The sequence below is a fragment of the Sus scrofa genome, chromosome 3 (genome assembly GCF_054392235.1).
Source record: "Sus scrofa isolate SSC_HxYL_T2T_F1_AM1 chromosome 3, Sscrofa_HxYL_maternal_Yorkshire_Landrace_v2.0, whole genome shotgun sequence".
Lineage (NCBI taxonomy): Eukaryota > Metazoa > Chordata > Mammalia > Artiodactyla > Suidae > Sus > Sus scrofa.
In genome coordinates, this window is record NC_139385.1 from 109,224,826 (window position 1) to 109,248,026 (window position 23,201).

The window sequence follows — 23,201 nt, forward strand, 5'->3', positions numbered from 1 at the left end:
TTACTTTAAGGTATGATTGGTCACTTAAACCTCAGTGTGAATCACAGTGTTTAAGATTCATTGATTTTGTCTAGAAGAGACATTGGTCAGGTGGATTCATGGGTCGGGTGTGGTGTTAGAGAGGGGCCGGGCGGTGGGGAGAGGGTGTGGACCTTGGAACAAGGACAGATTGCGCGTTGCCAGCTTCACACGTGTGGCCTGGAGGAGAACCGCAGTGGCTTCTTCCCCACCAGAATTTGCTTCCCTGCGTTCAGTGCAGCGGGCGTCCTCCTGTTTCCCACTGACCTCTCCCTGCTGGCCGGGAGAGACCTGGAGGTCTTTTTACAGCTTTGACTCTTCCTCACCCCCTTCTAGACGTAGTTCCATTTCCGTTCCAAGATGAAAGCTTGCCTTTGTCCCTTCCCAGAATAGTTCCAGGCAGCAGAACACAGTGAATCCTTCAGATAAAAGACCTGCTGATAAAATGCCAGATCGTTATCAGAGAAGCAAAGTGGGGGGGAGTTGAGTCCCTACCGTTAATTACCTGCTTACAGCTTTGTTTCTATCCTGTCCATTTGGGGGCATGTTTTCCTTGGATAGTTTCTTGTCTGTGTTTTGAACGTAGGTTGATGTTTGTAAAAATCCCAAAGGTCAGAGAATAGTGGGTTCTTTATTTTCTGAAAGCTTTAGTGGCAATGAAGAGAGTATCAGGGCTTCTATCTTCCACCTGGAAGGAAATGGACAGATGCTTGGTTCTGGCAGTTCTTTCCTCACCTCCAGCAGACAAACCCTAGTGTGCCGAATGAACTCCGACTTTGAATACATAGATAGCTAAGAGGCTACCTGGAAACAATGACATTTCTCTCTGCAAAGCCATGAGTATTAACCAGTGAATGCCTGGCAATCTAGACATTGAGGCCCGAGTCTAAAATGGTCTAAAACTACTTGGTAAATGTGCTTAATGCCACTGACCTGTACACTTAGGAATGTGAGTTTTATGTTATAGTTATTTTACCACAGTGTAAATGAGTGAATGAATGACCGATACTTGTTCCCTGGCAACTCCAATACTTTGGATCCACCTGGAAATACCGCAGGGTCAGGCTGTGCATGGTCTGCTTTGCATTGAACACAACTGCTGTTGCCTGTAAGCCACTGTGCATCCTTTTAAGAACCGTGAGACCGAAAGCACAGAGATCCTGATTGAACACAAGATGAAAAGCCCGTTTTGCCACCATCATATGGACATACTAGGAAGCCTGGGACTGGAAAAGAGCCCCATCTTGAAAATGGTTGGTTCTAAAGCACTGTCCTTCCACAGATGTAACAAGAGGGGGGAGTAGGGTCTCTTGGTGGCTGGGATAGTAGGTGCATCTATTGCTCTGATTCTCAAATAGTGGCATTGAAAGGCTCCATGGCTGGAAGTAGCAGAAGTTCACCTCCTCTGTGTATCTGCAGCCATCGAGTGGCAGCACGTGTTTCTTCACCACAGTAAATTCCTGTCTGACCTTATATTTTCCTATTAGGTTCTCTTTTCAGTCCAACTTATTTTTGCTATAATACTCTTAACCAGTGATTCCGCCAGCTTTGTCAGCCTCACTGATGATGGGGGTTCATTTTGTCCACTAGACTGTTGCTTTTCTTTTGGCTAAGCCATGAAACTTCTCAAATTTTGCAAACATATTTTCTGGTGATATAGCTGCAATATGATTTCAGGGAAAAAAGAAAGAAAGTATGAAAATAGCTGTGTTCCTAATCAGGCAGCTTTTTTTCTTGTTAACCCCAAAAGCCCTGAACTCAGAACTCCCACTAAAAGGTGCTGCTTTTTTCCTGTAAAGGAGAGTGAGAACAGTATTCCTACCATCATTTGAAGGTAGTTGTGAAACATTCACCATGGTTCAATACCTTTCTGATGTTTAAGTTTAGTATTTTCCTTAGAAAAGCCAAGAACCTATAGGAATTTAGGAAGAAGCCAAGGTAAATTTAAAATATAAAAGCTCACGTTGAATGAAACCAGTAAAAACAAGCCCTGACCTTCTCATACATAAGAAAAATTTGCATTTAAGAAAATATTCTTTTAGGAAATAAAGACTTCAGCAAAATAACATGGGTAGATAAAGCAGTCTGCTGTGAAAAGTACATCTTAAAAATCTCCACTTCAAAAAGTAAGGTTTCTTTCTTGCTTTCTTCTTGACTAACGGTTTTGTCAGAATAATCATTTGAATAATAAATGGATACTTTGAAGTATGTAAGGGAGTGGAGAATTTTTCTGTGCCTTGTACGAACTGGTGATACAGATTATAACCTCAGTGATTCCAAATTCCACCAATTTACCAAGGATCCAAATACTAGCAATTGTAGCCAAAGCCATAGAAATCTACTGATGAAATAATGAGCATGAACGGAAGTGATCCAGATTCTTTTCTTTTGAAATGTTGTGTTTATTAGATCTTAGCACCCAGAAGTTAAAACAGTATTGAATTTCATACATAGCCCTTTATTTGTAATCTTAGGCTGAAGGTTACGTCCTTGGCATGATTGAAGAATGACTCATACAATTTGCACTGACTTGTTGGTGTTTTTTTTTTTTTTTTTTTTTTTTTTGATGGGCACAGAGGGAAGTTGGGGAGTAATGTAGTATTGAACTAATGCTAAATTTATTAATTGAATTCAAATGGGAATAAAGAGTGTCGTTGAATGGTTTTTATTTCTTTTTATATTCATGTATATACCCTCTATGAAGATTCTCTTGAATGTTACTTATGCTTAAAATGCAATATTTTTTGGCTACTAAAAGTAGCAGTAGAAATCAGTAGTGATTTTTCTTCTAGTAAATACATCAAATTGTGTCACAACCTTCAGTCACATGGACATATTGGAGGATGTGACCAGAAGTCTTTACTGACACGGTCCCCATCTTAAAAATACGGTGACCATGAAATGAATGTATTAAGCCTTAGTCACAGCCCAAGGAAGGGCTTAAAAAGGTAATGTGATTCTTCTTATAATTAGCAACCTAATTAAATGCTGGGAGGCTTCAACCATATAGTAATATACCTTGCTTCTGAACAAAGATAACACCACCACTGAAACTGTATACTTGTAACACTAGTATTTTTTTAATTAGTGATAGGGTATGTGGGTATGTGTGTGTGTAATCTGTTTTGTTTCATCTTCAAACTTTGCACAGCAGTCTCCATTGTGCATTCATTGGGACTGTGTTAAATGGTGTACTAACTTGGTTTGTTTGTTCAGAAATGATTCAAACTGGGATGAGTTGAAAATTACTTTTTCACCATGGAATAAAGAAATGATCAAAATAAGCAAAAATAAAAATTATGAGCAAACAGTTTCAATCTGTTCAAGATGGAGGGGAAAAAAATCTGTTTTTCCGTAATAACCACGTGACAAATTCTAGTGCTAAATGCATAGTTTATTAAAGCTAGCCCAAGAGATTTGGCATTGCTTGGGTGAATGGTGTGAGTTGTCAAGTGTATGTAAGAGTCATACAATTGAATTTCTTTGAACATTTGTTACTGTTGTTCAGGCCTCTGGTGGTAAAATTGTCTTATAGTTGAAACATGCTGGGTTTTGCAACTACTGCAGGCTCAGGAGTCAGATAGACCTGACTTTGAATCTTAGCTTACTTATCTGTTCAGTTCTTTTGTCACTTAATGTCTCTGAGCCTGTCCTAGAAGAGCATGTGGAAGATTTGGAACATAGTTCTGGGGGGAAAAGAAAAAAAAAAAGAAGTTTTTAAAAAAACTCTTAATTTGATTAATTGTTAGGTAATGTGTTTATTGATTTGATTCTTTAATTGTTAGGATTTAAGTGTTTATTGTTTTGATTCTTTACATCTTTTTTTGATTAGCAAAGAAAGGTTAATTCTGGTCTTAAAAGTTCAAAGGAAATAGCTGGGTTTGTTTAATATGAAGAAGAGAAGATTTGGGATGTTTAGGAGATGAGACTGGAGCCTGAGAAGTGAGACTAAGACAGGACTGTAACAACTTTTCTAACATGTATGAAATGTTATTCTTTTTAAAAATAAGCATTTTTGAGGTATAATTGACATAAAATAAACTGCACTTGTTTAGAGCATACATTTTGGCAGGTTTATACACCCATAAAACTGTCAAGATAATGAACGTATCTATCACCCCCAGAAGTTTCCTTGAGCACCTTTCTAACCTTCTCCAACCCTGCCCCATCACCTGGCAACAGCTGTTCTATCACTGTAGATTAATTATATGAGTTCCTGGAATTCATATACATGGAATCATACATTAGGTATTTTATTTTGTCTGACTTTTTCACTCTCCATAATGATTTTGAGATTCATCCATGTCATTACACATATCAGTAGCTTGTTCTTTCTATTGCAGAATAGCATTCCATTGTACAGATATACCACAGTTTATTTAAGTACTCGTTGATAGATATTTGTGCTATATCTAGTTTTGACTGTTACAAATTAAGGTGCTAGAAATATTCATGTTCAGGTCTTTGTATGGACATCTGCTTCTGTTTCTCTAGAGTAAACATCTAGGAGTGGAATGAGTGGGTTGTAGAGAAGAGTGGACATTTAACTACCTAAGAAGCTGCCAGGAGTTCCCGTCGTGGTGCAGCAGAAACAAATCCAACTAGGAACCATGAGGTTGCAGGTTTGATCCCTGGCGTTGCTCAGTGGGTTAAGGATCTGGCGTTGCCGTGAGCATGATTCCAACTGGGATGAGTTGAAAAATGCTGTTTCACTATGGAATAAATTATCAAAATAAGCAAAAATAAAAATTATGAGGAAAAGGTTTCAATCTGCTCAAGATGGAGGAAAAAAATCTGTTTTTCCTTAATAACCACAAGTCGCAGACACGACTCGGATCTGGCGTTGCTGTGGCTGTGGTGTAGGCCGGCAGCTGTAGCTCCTATCAGACCCCTAGCCTGGGAACCTCCATATGCTGCGGGTGCAGCCCTAAAAAGACAAAAAAAAAAAAAAAAAAAGAAGAAGCTGCCAGATTATTTTTCAAAGTGATTGTACCATTTTACATTTCCAGCAGCGGAGGATGAGAGTTCCAGTGGTTCAATATGCTAGTCAGTGTTTGGTGTGCTCAGTCTTTTTAATTTTGTCTTTCTAGTGCATACGTAGTGATATCTCATCATGGTTTCAATTTGAACTTTCCTAATGACTAAGGACGTTGAGCAGCTTTATGTGTGTTTCTTTGCCATCCATAATATCTTCTTTGCTGAAGTCTTGATTCAAAGTTTGACTCAATTTTTTGTTGGATGGTTTGTTTTCTTATAATTCAGAATGTAATCTGGACATAAGTCAAAAGATTATTCGCTCAGGCATAGATTCATTTATCTTCTTGGCATGTAGAATCAGAGAAACAAAATTAAGTTGCAGCAAGAAAAGAGTATAGTTATACTTAAGGAAATACTTTTTGACTGTGACATGCATGTGGGCACTGGGGCAACCAAAAAGGATGTAAAGCTTTCCTAGTAGACATTGAAAAATGGGGCTGGGGAGTTCCCTGGTGGCCTAACAGGTTAAGAATTTGGCATTGTCACTGCTATGGCTCAGGTCGCTGCTGTGGCACAGGTTCGATTTCCAAGCCCAGGAACTTCCACGTGCCATGGGTATGGCAAAAAAATAAATAAATAAATAGGGCTGGCAGTGGTCTGTTTGGACAACAGTGTATGACACTCAATTAATTCACCTAATTTCAGTCTTCATTTGAGATAAAAATCTTTCCTGGGGCAGGTCTGTTGCTAACATCTCAATAGTCTTTGCTCTTTTATGCTATTTTTTTTTTCAGGCCAAAAAGTGTAATTTCTTGGAATTTTTCAAAACTTTCCATGTACTCCATGGTTTTAAAAAATTCATTCTTTGTGATTTTAGCTTGAAGCGTTGCTGTGGAACCTGAGGAGAGTCATTCATTATATTCAGGGGTATTAATTAGCTCTAGCAAAAACAAATTGCCATGTCTGGAGGGTAATCACCTTAAAAGAAATGCTCAAATTTCTCTCATCCAGCAATAGCACAAATCACTGTTTTAGCTGATAGTATTGGGAAGGTTCATTCATCTCTCTGTAGAGGCAAAATAATTAAGTAGATTCTCGAGAAGAGGGTCTACATGATTAAAGGAGCACAGACTGTTTTAGTGTTTTTAGCCCATGGAAGGGAAGAGTAAGGGGTGATTTAATGACAGGATTCCAATAGAGATAATGAAGGGTTTTCCTATGGATAGAAAACACTGCTCATTTGTTCTCCAACTCCAGAGAGATTCTAACAGAGGACATCGGCTCCCACCAGAGAAAGATTGAGTGTATTAGACTTAAAACTTCTATGATCGGCATCAGTATTGTTCTGAAATTAAGCAATGGGACAATAAAAAAGATAGCTGTCTGCCTGGAAGGTTGACGTGTCCACTGAATTATAGGATTTTGTTATTGAAGGGACCTCTGAGATGACTTCAGTCTCCTTTTACAGATGAGGATGTGAAAGGGCCTTGTGTAGCTTACCTGTGGCCACGTCTAGATACTAACACTTTAATTTGAGGATGTTGTAAAAGTAGCCAGGTCTAAGAGACGGCAGAAGGACCATGTAAGAGTTTTGGCATCGCAGTAGGTTTCTCTCCACCAAAATAGTCACTTAACTGGTGACTATGTGAATTTATTTTTTCCTAAGCCCATGAAGATCCTGCCATTGTGCTGACCTGGGTCTTTTGTCATTAAAAATACTAAAGATTTCTAACCTTGGACATTCTGAATGTGTCTCTAAATAAATAGTACACTTGGAAGAACTATTGATGGTTTTACCTGAGGTGATCAATATTGATAAAGGACAGCAGAGGTCACTGCCACAGCTGTGCCCACAGCCTTTGGGGAGCCTGCCCCAGTCTGATACAAGGTTCTTCAGAAACTTTTGGCAGATGCCTGTGCTGCAAAGACTACCATTTCATGGGCAACTATACACTGGTGACTGATCTGTCGTCCTTAGAGATATTGCGTTGTAAAGCTTTAGGTTTTATTTTACCAAACACTAGTTAGAGCGGTAGGAAACACATTTAGGCTCCCAATTCATTGTGTATTGGATCTGCAAATATGAGTTCTAACCATGGGAATTAAAGGGATAAGCAGCTTATAAAGCATCACACATCCTTTACTACAACAGAAAGAAATTAGCACCATGCACTTTGATTGTGAGTACGTTTTATGTAACACATTCTGTACATGTCCCCACTGGTCCATTTAGAGCAAAAACTGACATATGTTTATATAGTATTCTGTACTTATTTCAGAGGGTTTGTGTGAGTACTAAAAATGAGATAAGATCTTCGAAGGCACCTAGCATGTCTCCCGCCATCTGGCAGACACTCAGTAAACGTTTCTACCCTTCTTTCCCTTGTCCTTTCTCAGGTTTTAGCACAGGTATCGGAATCTTTCAGAGCCGTAACAAATGTTCGGGACTGTTTTCTCCAACCCGCCCACTACGTACAAGGAAAGGAAAAGACATGCAGAAGCCCAGGTGCTGCATGTTCAGCCGCTTTAAAGACTCAGTGGCTGCCCGAACTGTTCATCTCCGGGTCTTTTGTGTAGCAAGAGTGGGAACAATGTGAGGGCTTTTGCTATTGAGAGGAATATGCAGCTCTTTCCCTCTGTCTGCACAAGGCTTATCCTGGCTTGAGAGCCCCGAGGGGAGATCCAGAACGCTTTTCCAGCTGTCTGTGAGGAGGCCGGTGGACCAGTATGCGGCTTGTTGATCCAGGGTTAGAGAGAAAAACCCACACGTGGACTGGGAAGGAAGAGCATGCCAGAATTTCAGACTAAGTCCAGTGGTTATTTTTATTGTGTTGGAAAGTTTTATGCTGATTATGTTAGTTTTGTTTTGTTTTGTTTTTTACTTTATAATACTCCATTTTATTTTTGGGTAACGGCGGAAAGTAATGATTCCCTTTTAATCTCTAGGGCCTCCAAAAATCTTTGTATTTATGTTTCAGTAAAGTCTTTTCCATGTTTTTTCTCAGTCAGGAAAGAATCTGTTCAGGTATAACTGCATTTCAGCGCTTCAGAGGAAAAAAGAAAACTTCGTTCCAGCAGTCTAGACAATTTGGGTGGCATCTGAAAAATTCAGTTTCAAATTGTATTTGTTGTCTAGGCAAAAAATAATGAAAGCATGAAATGAAATTTCAGATAAAATATAATTTTCATCCGCTATGTGTTTTCCAAAACTCTGTGTGGATATCAGCAAGTAACTAGGGATAACAGAAAGCATCCTTTCAGTTATTTAAAACATGTTTGTAATTCTGAATAATCAAGGAGCATTATTCAAAGATCTCTTTAAAGTAAGCACCACGCTGGATACCTTTCCCTGTCCCTGTTGGAAAATTCTCTTGCTTTCTTTCCCAACACCGAGCGGAATGGTATGAATGCAACTAGCCTCTGCCACTGTATCTGTGACCCTATGTCCTTGTCACATATGTGACCAGGTGCTGTGCCCAGTTGTTGCAGGGATAAGTGGAAGGGTGTCAAAGTGATGGAGGCTGATTCCCAACTCCTGGCAGCTGCCATTTTTACCAGTTTGGGATTAACAGCCCATGGCTAATTGACCCGGAGGGAGCCCTAGTAACTTGGAGTTAAGAGTGGTGGGTGGGGAGTTCCCGTCGTGACGCAGTGGTTAACGAATCCGACTAGGAACCATGAGGTTGCAGGTTCGGTCCCTGCCCTTACTTAGTGAGTTGATGACCCGGTGTTGCCGTGAGCTGTGGTGTAGGTCACAGATGCAGCTCGGATCCCACGTTGCTGTGGCTGTGGCTTAGGCTGACAGCTACAGCTCTGATTCGACCCCTAGCCTGGGAACCTCCATATGCCGCGGGAGCGGCCCCAGAAATAGCAAAAAGACAGGAAAAAAAAAAAAAAAGAGTGGTGGGTGGAGGGGACCTGAACAGGATGCACCTTCTATGCCTTAAACTCTGGTTGGGATGTCCTGGGGCTAACACATTGCAGTTTTCAGATGTGCTGTTTTGGCTTATTAATTATTGTCAGCATTTCTTCATCAATTTTTTTTAATTTTTTTATTAATGAGAGTTAACTTGTAAAGAGCAATTACAGCTTTGAGCTGCTCGATATTTAAACATTCTACCCATAGATATATATGTGTGTGTGTGTGTGTGTATTTTTTGTCCATGAAAGCTGGAAATTTGTGATTTTTAGCTTAGCTACTGTCTACTGCTCTTATTTTCCCCTCACTATCCAAACCAAGGATTTTTTTTTTTTAACTCAAACTTCAAAAGTCCTGAACCCATTACCCTTCCAAGAAATATATTTGAATAAAGAAATCCATGAGCTGTGCAGAGGGAAAGATTACAGTAAATGCAACTTCTGAGTGCTGGTGGTTTGAGTTGCAGGAAAAGGAACAAGTAGTTCAGGTGGTGGTAGGTCCTTTGATGAACTGAAAATCAGTTTAGGCAGGACAAGCAGAGAATCTGGCCACCTTGGTGGCACCGAACTCACCTGAGAATGTGCAAGAAGGGCTTCAGGAACACCACACTTAGAACAAAAACATATTTCAGAGTGGCTGGACACATGGAACTGTTTTTTCAAATTCACTGGTACAACCTTATTTTTTTAGCGGTTTCTCTCTTTTATGCGTACACACGTACCCACACATGTTCATGTTTCTGAAGGCAAGATTGAAACCGGGACTCACACACAATAAAAAAGAAAAAGAACTCTTGTGTGAAACGGCATTGGAATTGACAGAAAGTAGAATCTGGGCCCTGGATCTGGAGAATAAAGGCAGCAGGGCTCATGTAAACAAGTCAACAGTTGGTACCAAAGAAACTCAGTCTTCCCTCTCTCCTTTCCAGCTCCTTCGGTGGAGAGGGGGAGGGGCAGCCCCTTGTGAGCCCTGAAGCTTGTTGGGTCCGGCAAGGCTCTGTGTCCTCAGCCAGTTGTTGAGATAGAGAATATTAGAGAGTTTGTACATGTGGATAAAAAGTGTAAGTTTGAAAGTTCTTCCACCTGCTAGATTTCAATTCTAGCAGGTACCATTTATTGATCATTAACCTTGTAGGCATTGTGTTTCTATGCATTTATCTCATTCAAGCTTCACAGCAGCCTCTGAGGTAGTTACTTTTACCTGTTTCATCAATGATAAAAACTTAGGAGGTTCACTGAACTGTCCAGGGTCACCTGCTAGTAAGTGGAAGAACTTGGGCTTAAACTTAGGTTTCCTGGATTCCAGAACATATTCTAAACTCCTGCCTTATGTGCTCTGCTATTCAAAACTATAAAGACCCTGTTTCTGCTCTCAAGATTATTTTAGTCTAGCCAACATGATACCCAAGGGCTGTTGCGGGGAATGCAAAAAGGGTGGACCCCCACCCCACCCCCAGCCCTGACAGCTGTAAGCAAGCCATTGCAGTGACAGGACCCAGGAGAGAAAGGGATTGCGTCTGACCAGAGGAGGTGCAGTAAGATTTTGTAAAAGAAGTGATACCTAAGCAGAGTTCAGAGGATGAAGAAGAGCTTCCCAAGCATACAGGAGTGAAGAGGACCTTCATTCCAGAGAGCGCAAACTGCAGTGTGCAAAGGCGCTAAGGATGAAACAATAGCTGGCTTAACACAACATATATAGAAATCTTATATATTTATAACCTGGTATAACCTCAACCTAGTCTTCAGAGATAACCTGCAAGGCAGGGTCATCTCAGCTTCAAAGATTGTTGGTAGATGACTGTTCCCAAGAGCAGCTGGCCCTGCTGTCGGAGAAACCGACCATGATGGCAGATTTTCGGAAGAAAATTTAATGAAGGGCTTGGGGGTAGGTCAGACATACCTTCTTTAAACTCTGCCCAGCTCCTGAGATGCTAACCCCTTGGTCAAGTAGGGAAGTCTAGAGCAAAATGGATGATTATTTTCATCAGCGGCAGAAGTTCTAGGTATTCGGTTTTGTACAAGGCACAGCTTGACTTCTGGAAAGTGAGGAGCGGGACTGGATCTGGGTCTGAGAAGGCAGAGGAACTGGGGGAACCTTAATCACGTCAGTGAGGGAGAGGGGAAGGGGATGGCTGGGTCCTAAAGCCATCCTGAGACTTTTCCGAAGGCTCTCACTCTAGTTCTCATGAAATGAGGGGCCTACTTAGGGTCACCCGGTTTTACAGAGTCTTCTCAGTTCAAAAATACCTCCCCCAGTGCTGTTCGGTCAGCTACTTCGCCGTGGTGAGGATTAAACGACATAATACATGCAAAGCTTTTAACGCGAAGTCTGGCCCTTTGTAGTGCTTAATAAATACTCGTTACTGTCAGCATCATCTTTATTGTTCTGCTTCACAGTCTACCAACTAGGGACTGGTTGGCTCCATCATTCCTACCTCAATGCGATTAGGTTGAACAGGTTGCTTTGGAAACATTTGGCTTGTTCAAGGCTCTGAGGATTTGGAGGCAACTGTGTCATAACGTCTTAGACTGAATTTTTCAGGTTGATAAACCCTAATTAGAATGCAGGACCTGCCACTTGCTGGTTTTGTGACATAAAGAATGTTGGGAAACCTCACCTTTCTCATCTTAAAGTAGGAATGAAGATGGTACCCTTGTGAAGAAGATTTAATAAAGGAAATGAAATCGTGTCTGAAGGACACAGCCAGGCCTGGTACACAGTAGGCATTTAATAAACCTCAGTTCCCTTCCTTTTGACTGCATGCCCTGGGGGCCAGTTTGTGTTCACGGAGAGAAAAGCAAGGCCCGGGGAGGGCATGTCTTTCTTACCAACCTTCAGTGTTCCTCTGCCTGATCCCACATGGTCATCTCCTGGACCAGCCCCTCCTCTCTGGATGTCTCACCTCACTTCTTCTACAGCAGCCCGGGTTGGCTTCTCACGGCCCAGAAAGCATTGGCTGAGTGGCCTGTATTTCCCACTGGACTCTAGACTCCCTGTGGCCTGGGCATGACTTCACCCTCTGAGCCTCTGGTTCCTAACCCAGTGTGTGCTCGTGCCAGGCACTCAGTGGACATCTCCGTGACTAACCTAGAGATCTGAGTGGTGTCCAGTCAATTCTCTATGAACAAAATCTGAGGGTAAATATAAGGGGGAAACACCTGGACAAAAGCTTAGCCACTGCTCTTTGACACCAAAGGATCTCAGAGGAGTGGTCTTTCCCCGCTCAGAATACTATAGTCTCAGTTTTCCAAGGTCATCCAGGGTTCCTGCAGTCCAAAGCTGTGTATCACCTCACTCCAAGACCCTCGTCTCCTCTAAAAAGGGGTTCCGACTCTCCCTCCTTTCTCTCTTCTATGCCACTGCACACCCTTGTATGCCTGTGAGGCTGTAACTGACTTGTGAGCATGAGGTTGTCATTCTGGCTCCCCCTCTAAGCCAGAGGGTCCTTGTGAGCCACGTCCTGCTCCCTGCACTCACGCCTCTAAAGCAGAGCGCGCACCTGACACACTGTGTGCAAAGGAGCAACTGGAGATTCTTGACCTGGGTTTGGGAGACACTGCCCCAAGGGTTTTGAATGTGCGTCATGAACCTCCTAAAATTGTATGTGTATGTTGATAAATGTGCTTCTCTTGTGAGAGAGTCCACAGTTTACATTAGATTCTGAAATGTTTTCATGATCCTAAAAATGTTTAAAGCAAAAAAACAAAAAACCCAACACACTAAGTTAGAAATTTTCCACATACTCGTAAATTAAAGCTCATGTTTTTATTAGCTGGGAGATATTCTTATGCTCCCCTGATACCCAGGTGTGAGCTACAGCTCGAACTAGCCTACAAGTTCCACTGGGAGCCATGGCTGGTGGCTCTGGCCTAGCTGCTGCTGCTTACACATCATGGAGGGCCCGCTTAGCCTTTCTGTGCTTCGTTTCACTTTTCTTCTGTTAATTTAGATTTATAACGCCCTCACATCCCTCTGGAATGCTGTATAGTGAAGACATAAATGGGTGTGCAGGCATTTTATAAACTGTCAAGGGCTCTACAGTTGTGGAGTGCAAGTATTACTCTTACAGATGTGTCAGTATCATGTTACATGGTACCAGGAACACAGGCAATCGATAAATATATGATTAAAATAAACATGGAAAGGGTTTATTGGAGTGAGAGGGCTTGAGGTTTAGAGACACCAGTGTCTGCGTGTCCCACAGAGCCTGTGTGTGTTCTAATATTCAGGCCTAGAACATAGCTGGTTATACTGAGGAAATGATTTTCAAACTATGGTGAAAGAAGAAATGAACTTTGAGATTCCAAATCCATCTGCTTTAGTTTCCAGAGGAAATTGAGACTTAATAGAAGCTGTCCTACTTCTTTCAGAAGCGCTCTGAGGAATTCCCATTGTGGCTCAGTGGTTAACGAATCCGACTAGGAACCATGAGGTTGTGGGTTCAGTCCCTGGCCTCGCTCAGTGGGTTAAGGATCCGGCGTTGCCATGAGCTGTGGTGTAGGTTGCAGATGTGGCTCAGACCTTGTGTTGCTGTGGCTCTGGCGTAGGCTGGCAGCTACAGCTTGGATTCACCCCCTAGCCTGGGAATCTCCATATGCCGTGGGAGTGACCTTAGAAAAGGCAAAAAGACAAAAAAAAAAAAAAAAAAAAAAAAAAAAAAAAGCTCTCTGAGTCTTCCGAGTCTTCCTCATCACTTTATAATGGAGGCCCAAAAAAATCTTTTTGCCCTCATATCATCAATTTGCAGTCTTACCTGTTTTTAAATGATGCAGGATCACACCCATCTTAATTCTCTCACTGGGGCCACAGAGAGGCCTGCCATTTCTAGGACATGCTGATCCTGTACTGACACTGGCATTTATAATGCATTATAAAAACTGTATTTCCAAAGTACCTTCCTTCTTGGAGCGTTCTTGTAGACACCTCCTCAGACCCCTGGGGACGGATTATTGCCACCACTGTCAGCTTGACAGAGCCTGGGAGTTTATTGTGACTTGTCCAAGTCACCGACATCAGTGTCCAAAGCAGACTGAAAATTCAGCTGCTCTAATTACTTGGCCTTGTAGTCACTAGATCTGTGTCCCCAAAGATCTCTGCTCGATTTTAGCATCTTTGCTGAATCAAACTAAAAGACTCTGTCTAGGGGAAGGATAGATTTTAGCTTCAAATGTAGTTCACTTAGGGCTGAAAAGACTGTGCTTTTATTCCCTCACACTCCAGACCACATACACCTGGGGAAAAGTTCAGTCTCATCACACCCTTCCCTGCCCCCAAAGACTGATGAACAGTAACCTGGAAATGTTTTTTTGCTTGATAGCTCTGTGTGTGTGTGTGTGTGTGTGTGTGTGTGTGTGTGTGTTGATTAGAATCTATCCTTCCATTTAAACAATCTGCAATAGGAGGCGTTTGAAATTACATTTAGTCATTGCTTTAAAAGGAATGGTACTTAATTAAATATCACGTTAAAAATAAGCCTCTTCTCTTTTTCTGTAATTGCATTACTTTTTTGAGAGGAGGTTTTGTTTTGCTCTTTCACCTGATTGTGTGCATTTGGAAAGTACCCTAATACGGGGCATCCGAAAGCAGAAAATTCTGGCCCTTTTCCCACTTTCCATTCTTTCTCCTTTTGGGATGCCAGATTTCTTTGTGAAATCATCATTTGCAAAAGGTCAGGAGCAGAAGGAGAGGCATTCTTTAGTGTACAGTTACTGCTAATTAGAAACTAAACATCTGTAACCATGTCAGAATTATTTGTATTTGAAAAGAAACATTTATACACAAAAGCCTTTTCGGTAACATAAAACACACTATAACACAAAGTGTGTGTGTCAGAGGGGTGGGGGACAGACAGCCCAGGAAGCTTCCGACAAATGACTGTGCTGAGTGAGGTCATTTGCTAATTAAATCTCAAAGCTTTTTCTGAGTATTTTCTTTTCTCCATCTAGTGAAGTTTTCTCACTCATTCCCCGCAACCCTCCATGGGCCAAAGCAAACATTTTACTGCGTTTGCCAATTACAGATCAAACATTTAATCGTTTTAAAAGAAAAGTAAGTGAGAAAATGGGTGAATTGGCAGAACCCAGTCAAAAACCATTGGGAGGAGTTCCCGTGTGGCTCAGCAGGTTAAGCATCTGACTAGTATCCCTGAGGATTTGGGTTCAGTCCCTGGCCTCGCTCAGTGGGTTAAAGATCTGGTGTTGCCATGAGTTGTGGTGTGGGTCACAGACCCGGCTCAGCTCCCAAGTTGCTGTGGCTGTGGTGTATGCTGGCAGCTGCAGCTCCGATTCCACCCCTAGCTTGGGAACCTCCATAAGATGTGGCCCTACAAAGAAAAAAAAAAAAATGGGGAAATCTCTAGCTGCCTACCATAGCCTTCGCCTTCAGTGACTTTCCTACCATGATGTAAGGGGAGCTCTTTTCCATCCTGAAAGTGTGTCCTGTTTGACCCATCCCATGACTGTCCCAGGAGGAAAGGACACAAGGCCTTGACTTCCCTTCACCTCTCTCTCTTCTCTCCCTACTTGCTCCAACCTGCCCTCTTCCCCATGATGAAATTCTGCTTGGATCATTACATTTGTACAGAAATTCTATCTGTACATTTATTATCATATTAAGATAAATGTCAGTGATAGCTCTGGAGTGTTAGAAACAACTCGGTCTTAGGGCTTTGTCTCTCCACATGCTAAGCCAAAATGCACCTAATGGCTCAGATCTTACTGGTAGTTTTTTTCTTGGACGACTGATTAACTTTGGAAAAAACAAGAGGCCATCTCTTTCCCCCACGGAGTCTGCTACCTTCTGAGCCTCCCCATTCTTGTCTTGGCATCTAAGGCACTTGTATAAGTTGAGTGAGTTGTTTTTTTTTTTTTTTTTTTTTTTTGTCTTTTTTGTCTTTTTGCCATTTCTTGGGCCGCTCCCGCGGCACATGGAGGTTCCCAGGCTAGGGGTTGAATCGGAGCTGTAGCCACCGGCCTATGCCAGAGCCACAGCAACGAGGGATCCGAGCTGCATCTGCAACCTACACCACAGCTCACGGCAACGCCGGATCCTTAACCCACTGAGCAAGGCCAGGGATCGAACCCCAAACCTCGTGGTTCCTAGTCGGATTCGATAACCACTGCGCCACGACGGGAACTCCCTTGAATAACTTTTTTTTGTTTTGTTTTGATTTTTGAGCCACACCCGTGGCATATGGAGGTTCCCAGGCTAGGGGTTGAATCGGAGCTGTCGCCGCTGGCCTACGCCACAGCCATAGCAACACAGGATCTAAACCGCTTCTGCAACTTACACCACAGCTTATGGCAACAGCAATACCAGATTCCCCCACCCACTGAGTGCGGGCAGGGATCGAGCCTGCATCATCCTGGATACACATCGGATTCCGTTTCTGCTGTGCCGCAGCGAGAACTCCCAAGTTCCTTTTTGTAATGGGATGAAAGATGGTGAAGTCTTGGGAGTTCTAGTCAAGAACTTATTTAAGCTGGGACTTAGCATATCGGGCTTTCCTTTCAAATAAAACTCCACCTGTGAAAGCTCTCAAGTGCCCACTTTCAACAAAAATGGTTGTGGACTCTCAGGTTCTGAGTGTTTACAAAAAAGGCAAGAGGCCCTAGGTGACCTGCCTTTCCAATGACCTTTGTCGAATCTCAAAATACCACTTCTCTGTGACTTTCACTTACTTAAGAACTGGCTTCTCATCAAGCTCTTTGGCTGTGAGTCAGCCCCAGAGGCAAGGATTTGGTAACTTGAGGGCCCACGTCTTATTCTCCTGGCAGTAAGTTCAGAGCGAGTACTCTACCGTTGGTGGCATGCCCCAGTCTGGCCTGACTTCTCAGCCTTAAGGTCCACTGTTATTCATGAGCCTCTGCTGAAATCAGACACGTTTACCTCGAGCATTTCCGACGCTGCTGTACGCAACTGTCCCTGCTTGAAATAGCTGCCTGGCCTCTCGTGGCTTCCTTGAATCACACTCGCTTTCCTGAGTTCCATCCTTCTCAACATGATCACCCACCGTTTCATCCTTCTGTAGCCATCACAGTAAGATCATTTGCCTGTCATTTTTAGTTGGCTTTTCTTTTTTTCTTTTTTCTTTTTCTTTTGTCTTTTGTCGTTTTTAGGGCTGCACCCATGGCATGTGGAGGTTCCCAGGCTAGGGGTCTAATGAGAGCTGTCGCCCCTGGCCTACACCAGATCCACAGCAATGCCAGATCCACAGCTCACGGCAACGCTGGATCCTCAAACCACTGAGCAAGGCCAGGGACTGAACCCTCAACCTCATGGTTCCTAGTTAGATTCATCTCTGCAGCACCACCACGGGAACTCCTTAGTTGGCTTTTCAAATGTACTTCTCATCTTGTCAACCAGAGTATAGGCTCCTCAGAGACAACAGTGACAATCTTATTTCTCATGACACTTATCATAGCACATTTTTTCATTATGAGAGCCTAGAAAATAGCTGTTTGATTGTTAAGGAGCAGCTAGCTAGCTATCTTATTCCCAAATCCTATCTGTATTTTTCCCTGAGATAGAATCATAGATTATCAATGGTGTTTATGAGCAAAGCAAAGTCACCTGTAGAATTGACATTTTAAAAGTCATTTGGAGTAAGGAAAGTATGAAAAAACATCATTTGGAATGGGGAGCAACTCCTCCCCTCACCCTGCCCTTGGGTATTTCAGGCAGACTGAGACAGAACCTCAACACGTGCAAAGGTGCGGATGTGGAAGTGAGTGTTGAATGGCCTTGTGTTTTTATATCTTCCCAGATGTGGTTGTTCACCTGTTTACCGCTCCCGTGAAATGGCAGCTCGTGCCTTGGTCCCATTTGTTATGATGGACGAAATCCCTGCTACCATCCGAAGTCTGTTGGCCAAACTCCCTGACTGCACTGACCAATGTTTCCGGCAAAACCATATTCATGGGACACTTCTCCAGGTAAGGAAAGTCACTTTTTGTGACTTCTGTCAAACACTAATGAACTTTGGTACAGTTAGCAGGTGCAGATTTGATATGCTTTTAACTTTATCCATAGAACTTTTTTCTCTTGTTGAAAGAACAAGTATTTCTTGGGTGTGCTTTTTTCATTATTTGCAATGCAGTAGCAGATCGTCTTTTATATTGCAACCTAAGCTTTCTACAACATGCTTTTCCACTTGGTCTTCCTCTCTAAACCAGATGAAGTCTTTTTCATCGAGGATGCCTGCAGAACATTCTGGGCCACTCCCTGTTCAGGGTGAAGTTGTGAGTGTTCCTTGATACACATCAGGGAGGGTTTGCCCTGCAGCATGACACTGCAGTACATGAATTACCAAACCCTATTTTCCTGTTTTCTCTGTGCTACAGAGGAGACTTTTCTTTTGAATAAACACACAAATTTATTTATTGCTTTTAACTTAGCATTCCTCCTAGAAATGTTACAGCAGATGATTAAGAAATAAGCTTCTTATTGAAACAATCCTTTTTATTTTGTTTCTTTTTATGGCCTCACCTGTATATGGAGGTTCCCAGGCTAGAGGGTGAATCAGAGCTGCAGCTGCTGGCCTGTGCCACAGCCACAGCAACACTGGATCCAAGCTTCATCTGCGACCTGCGCCGAAGCTTGTGGCAACACCAGATCCTTACCCACTGAGCAAGGCCAGGGATCAAACCCACATCCTCATAGACAAACTGTCTTTTTTAAACCCTAGCTGTAAACATGGGGACAGGAGGTATTAGTAAGAAGGTCTGCTGTTCCCTTGGCTTCTGCGGTCACTCACAGTGGGGCTGGCTTAGGATTTAAATATGAGGTCATGGAGTTCTCTAGTGACCTAGTGGTTAAGGATCCAGTGTTGTCACTACTGCAGCTATGGATGCTGCTGTGGCTGGAGTTCAATCCATGGCCTGGGTACTTTTGCACACTGCAGGCATAACCGAAAAAAAGCAAAAATCAGGTCATATTTATGATTTGTGAGCAGATTTGAAAGATGGCCTTAAGATGCAAATATTATGCTCCAAGTTGAGATACACTCTGCTGATGTAGGAGGCAGTGGGTAGGGTGATTAGGGGCATGTGAAACTGTGGATCCAGACTAGTCTCAAATCCATCACTCACTGCCTCTACATTTGTGTCATTTTTGAACCATAGATAATAGTAGTGCATACCTCTGAAGGTTTGGGGGAAGATTAAATGAATTAATGCATATAAATTGCTTAGAATAGTACCTGGTACATAGTAAGATATACAGATAGTCATTATTGTTATTGTAATTTTAATAAGTCTGTACTGTAGTGAAAACTGATATTTTTAGTAACTAATTCCACCAGGTGAGAATGCAAGATAGACTTACTTTCTTGCCTTCCTTCCTTGGTTGTTTTATTATATATTCAACAAGTGTTTGTTGAATGGCTTCTCTATACTACTGTGTCACAGTCAAAATAGTGACCAAGTCAGGTCTTGCATTAAAGGAATTGGGGACAAAAAAAAAAAAAAGCAATGAAGAAGAGAAATGACAAAGTAGTGTGCTCCATGCTAGGTGAGCACAGAGCAGGGCCACATGACTGGTCTTGGGGAAGTCAGGGAAAGCTTCCCAGAGGAAGTGACAGCTAAGCAGAGAGCAGAAGGTAGCCGAGGGACAAGAGAGAAAGAATTCTTCTCTTCTGTATGCAGAGGTAAGAGCATATAGAAAGACTTGGGCTGGGTGAGAAGTCAGCCCATCTGGGAACTGCAGGGGTGGGTGGGCCTGAAGTTCTAGAGCGGCAGGTCTCAAACTGGTCTCAGAACCTTTTTATCCTCTTCAAAGTTTTTGAGGATCCCAAGGAGCTTTTGTCTGTCAATATTTAACCAGAAACTAAAACAGAAAATAAAACACAAGAACTCAACAGCACACATTCCATTAGTCATGAGAGAGGTGACATCATCACACACCTTGGAGCCTCTGGCAAACTCCGCTGTGCACTTGTGAGAGAAGGAGAACAAAGGAGGAAAGCAAAGTCTCAGTGTCATTTTGAAAATAGATTAATCTTGAAGATCTCCTGAAAATATTGTGCAACCCCCAAGGCTCCTGGACCAGATGCTATGGTCTGTGTTACACATGTGATGTGTCATTGGTGGCTTCTTCAGTGCACACTCTAGAGCACTCATCTCCCTTAGTCCTTACAACATCCCTGTGATGAAGAGAGGGGCTGGGGTTGCTTATGAACCTGCGACCCTGATGCCCGTAGACTTCTGTTAGACTCTGCTGTTCCTTTGAAGGGAAAGGACCTACAATAATAAGTGGTGCAGAACAGGCTCTTCAGAGAGTCATAGAGGATTCAGCTGAGTTAAAAGGAAGCCAGCTTGTCAGGGGGCATCAGCCTCACTTTTTTTTTTTTTTTTTTGACTGAAGATCCACTCTTGGCGAAACTTAGAAGTGGTGAGGTTGGGATTGTTTCTTTGGCTCTCCCACCAGTTGCACAAATGGGCCCCCAGCCTCGGTCCCCATACACACTACTCAAAAAAGGTCTGGCCTGTGTTTCGCCATTCTGCCAATCAACAAAATATGGTCTTTTGCTCTGTGTCTGGGCTGTCTTTGATAGTCTCAAGGTCACTTTTTTCAGCTACATAATACGTGAAACACTGCGGGAAGGTTAAAAACCCTATAACTCTAAGGTAGTTGTGACTCTTGTTCCTGAGCGTTGGAGAAATGAAAAAAACAAAAACAAAAAAAACAAAAAAACAAGTATATGGGTGTCAGCTGTTGGGTGTTTTATCAGATAGATTCCCGTCTTTACCAGGATTGGCTTATACCCTGGCTGAAAAGAGGCAGTCAAAGGCTTGTGAAAATCGTTTTGTCATGTCTGTCCAGGTGTCTCATCTGTGTTGCAATAGTTCTGTTTCACCCTGTTGCTCTTTGTGGGGGCGGCTTAAGGGGTTAAGGTGGGAGGCTCTTTGCTTTTTCCCTTCTCCAGCTTATTGATTCCTTCTCCACATAAAGCTACCTTTGAAATCAGCAAAAGCCCTGCACCTGGAAAAGAGATGTTAGGGATTGAAAGGAATAGAAATCTCCATGGGACTTTCAGAGCCAGCTAAGTCAATAGAAAGTTGTTATTTTTTTCAAAAGCAGGAAATCATTTTGCAATCAGAAAACAAATTCTTTCACAGAACATTTTCTTGAATTATACATTTTGACTTCTTTGAAAAATGTTTATGTACATATATCAAACCCCCGAGTATTTCTGTAGTATACCTTGAAAACGAGAAATATGCTGATCTCTGAATTTTCAGGGGACTATGGAAGAAAGATTCAAATTGTAGGACGTGCGAAAAAGGAAAAGAACATGTGGGATTTGTTTCTTAATCATTTTTAAAAACCAGAGGCTCATAATTGCCATGCTGAAATGGATGGAAATAATGCACACCAGAAAAGGTGAGATTATGCTGCAGGTTCACAAGAGCCAGTGGTAAATGACATTAAATCTCAATAAAGGCTAGATAAGAGCCATGGACATTACCTCATTTGGGAACAACACTGGCAGGGCTACCCTGTCTTTTAAGTAGAATTAAAGGTCTGTTTTTATTGCCAAAATTCTTCATGTTGGGGACTTAACATTGTTACTAGGTTACTTATCACTCCCAAGAAATCATGTTAGAGTTGAAAACCTTCTCTTGCACTGAGGAAGAGTTTGGTCAACAGTCACAAGGAGAGGCTTAATCTAATTCTTAGTTACTTAACTCCCCTTTTCATGTTTCTAAGGAAATATATACCTTTTGACGTAAAAGTTTGAAATTTGAGTTTTGTATTTCCTGTCCATTTTGGTGATTTTCCTGATGGTCTCGACATATAACAGGTGATCCCTGGAGTTCCCGTCGTGGCTCAGTGGAAACAAATCCAGCTAGGAACCATGAGGTTTTGGGTTCGATCCTTGGCCTTGCTTAGTGTGTTAAGGATCTGGTGTTGCCGTGAGCTGTAGTGTAGGTCCAAGATGCAGCTCGGATCCCTCGTTGCTATGGCTCTCCCATAGGTCCTATTAGACCCCTAGCCTGGGAACCTCCAGATGCTGCAGGTGCGGCCCTAAAAAGACAAAAAACATAAAAATAAAAAGTGATCCCTGCCCTTTCTTAAATTAAGTTTTTTTTATACGGGTAAGGTGAAGGGGGCAGTTGAGGACATTTAGTTTCTATTAAAGCAGAAAAACCACTTTTGCATTTATCTGTATGTTCTAGGTAAAAAAATACTCTATTTTCTTCAGTTAATCCAAACAATTGCCACAGTTCTACATATCCCTTGGCTGGTATTAAATTTTCTCCATTTTCACCAGCGGAATCTGTCAAACACTTTACTGTTTTATCCACTCCCCGCCCCCAAATTTGGAGTCTTGATTTCTGTACTTACAGAAATCTGGGTCGAGAAGATTCCACTTTTCTGGCTGTGGAGCTGAGCAGTGGTGCTGTCTCTGTAGGTTGACATGACTTATCAACCAGGGATCAGCTTCAGACAGCCTAGGCCCACGCACTTGGAAAGTTTGCCATAAGAGAAGGAAAATTGAAATTTTAAGCACCTATTGGTTGGTTGTTTGTTTTCTTATTGTCTTTTTAGGGCCGCACCTGCAGCATATGGAGGTTCCCAGGCTAGGGGTCAAATTGGAGCTGCAGCTGCCAGCCTACACCACAGCCACAGCAACGCCAGATCCAAGCTGAGTCTGCGACCTGCAGCCACAGCTCACAGCAACTCTGGAAGCTTTAACCCACTGATTGAGGCCAGGGATAGAACCTGTGTCCTCAGGGATACTAGTTGGGTTTGTTAACCACCGAACCATGATGGGAAGTCCTTGAGCACCACTTGTATTCCCTGGGAATTGCAAACATGATTTCATTAATCCTTCCAGTAACTCACAAGGTAGGAGTTCACACGCACACACATACACACCCAACCCCCAGTCTCTGCCTCTGTTTCTAATGAGGAAATTGAAGTGTACCTGGAGGAGTGACCTGGGGGTAAAGTCACAGATGTAGTCAAGGGTAGAGAGAAGACATTAAACTCTAAAACCTACGCTCCTTTTCTCTTTAGAACTTTCTGCCTCTCTGATAGTTGATATGAATAATGACTTTTTATCCCTAAGGAAACCAAATCAGGAATCCATCTTTGCTGTTTTTAATCCTCTGTCACTCAATTGGTCTTCTTAAATGTGATTTGATATGTTAATGCACCACTGGAAACAACGAAGTCCATCCATATTGTAAAGAGAAACAGAGGAAGCCAGTGAAACCCTGAGAAGCCAAAGCTGGTGAAAGACCTTTAAAAGTGCTCACTATACCTCCCCTTCCTCCGCTCG

The 23,201-nt window shown here is 42.4% G+C and overlaps 1 protein-coding gene across 9 annotated transcripts in view; it reads left to right on the top strand.

Moving 5' to 3' along the window:
• The window catches only part of THADA (THADA armadillo repeat containing), a 324,726-nt gene that overhangs the window by 158,123 nt on the left and 143,402 nt on the right, over positions 1-23,201 (top strand). For all 9 annotated transcript variants that reach the window (XR_014842042.1, XR_014842043.1, XR_014842044.1 and 6 more), the window contains one exon: positions 17,679-17,847. Coding sequence is in view for 5 of the 9 variants with exons in the window: in XM_085019406.1 (XP_084875532.1) it covers positions 17,679-17,847 (169 nt within the window). In the remaining 4 variants the exon portion in view is untranslated. The remainder of the gene's footprint in view (positions 1-17,678; positions 17,848-23,201) is intronic.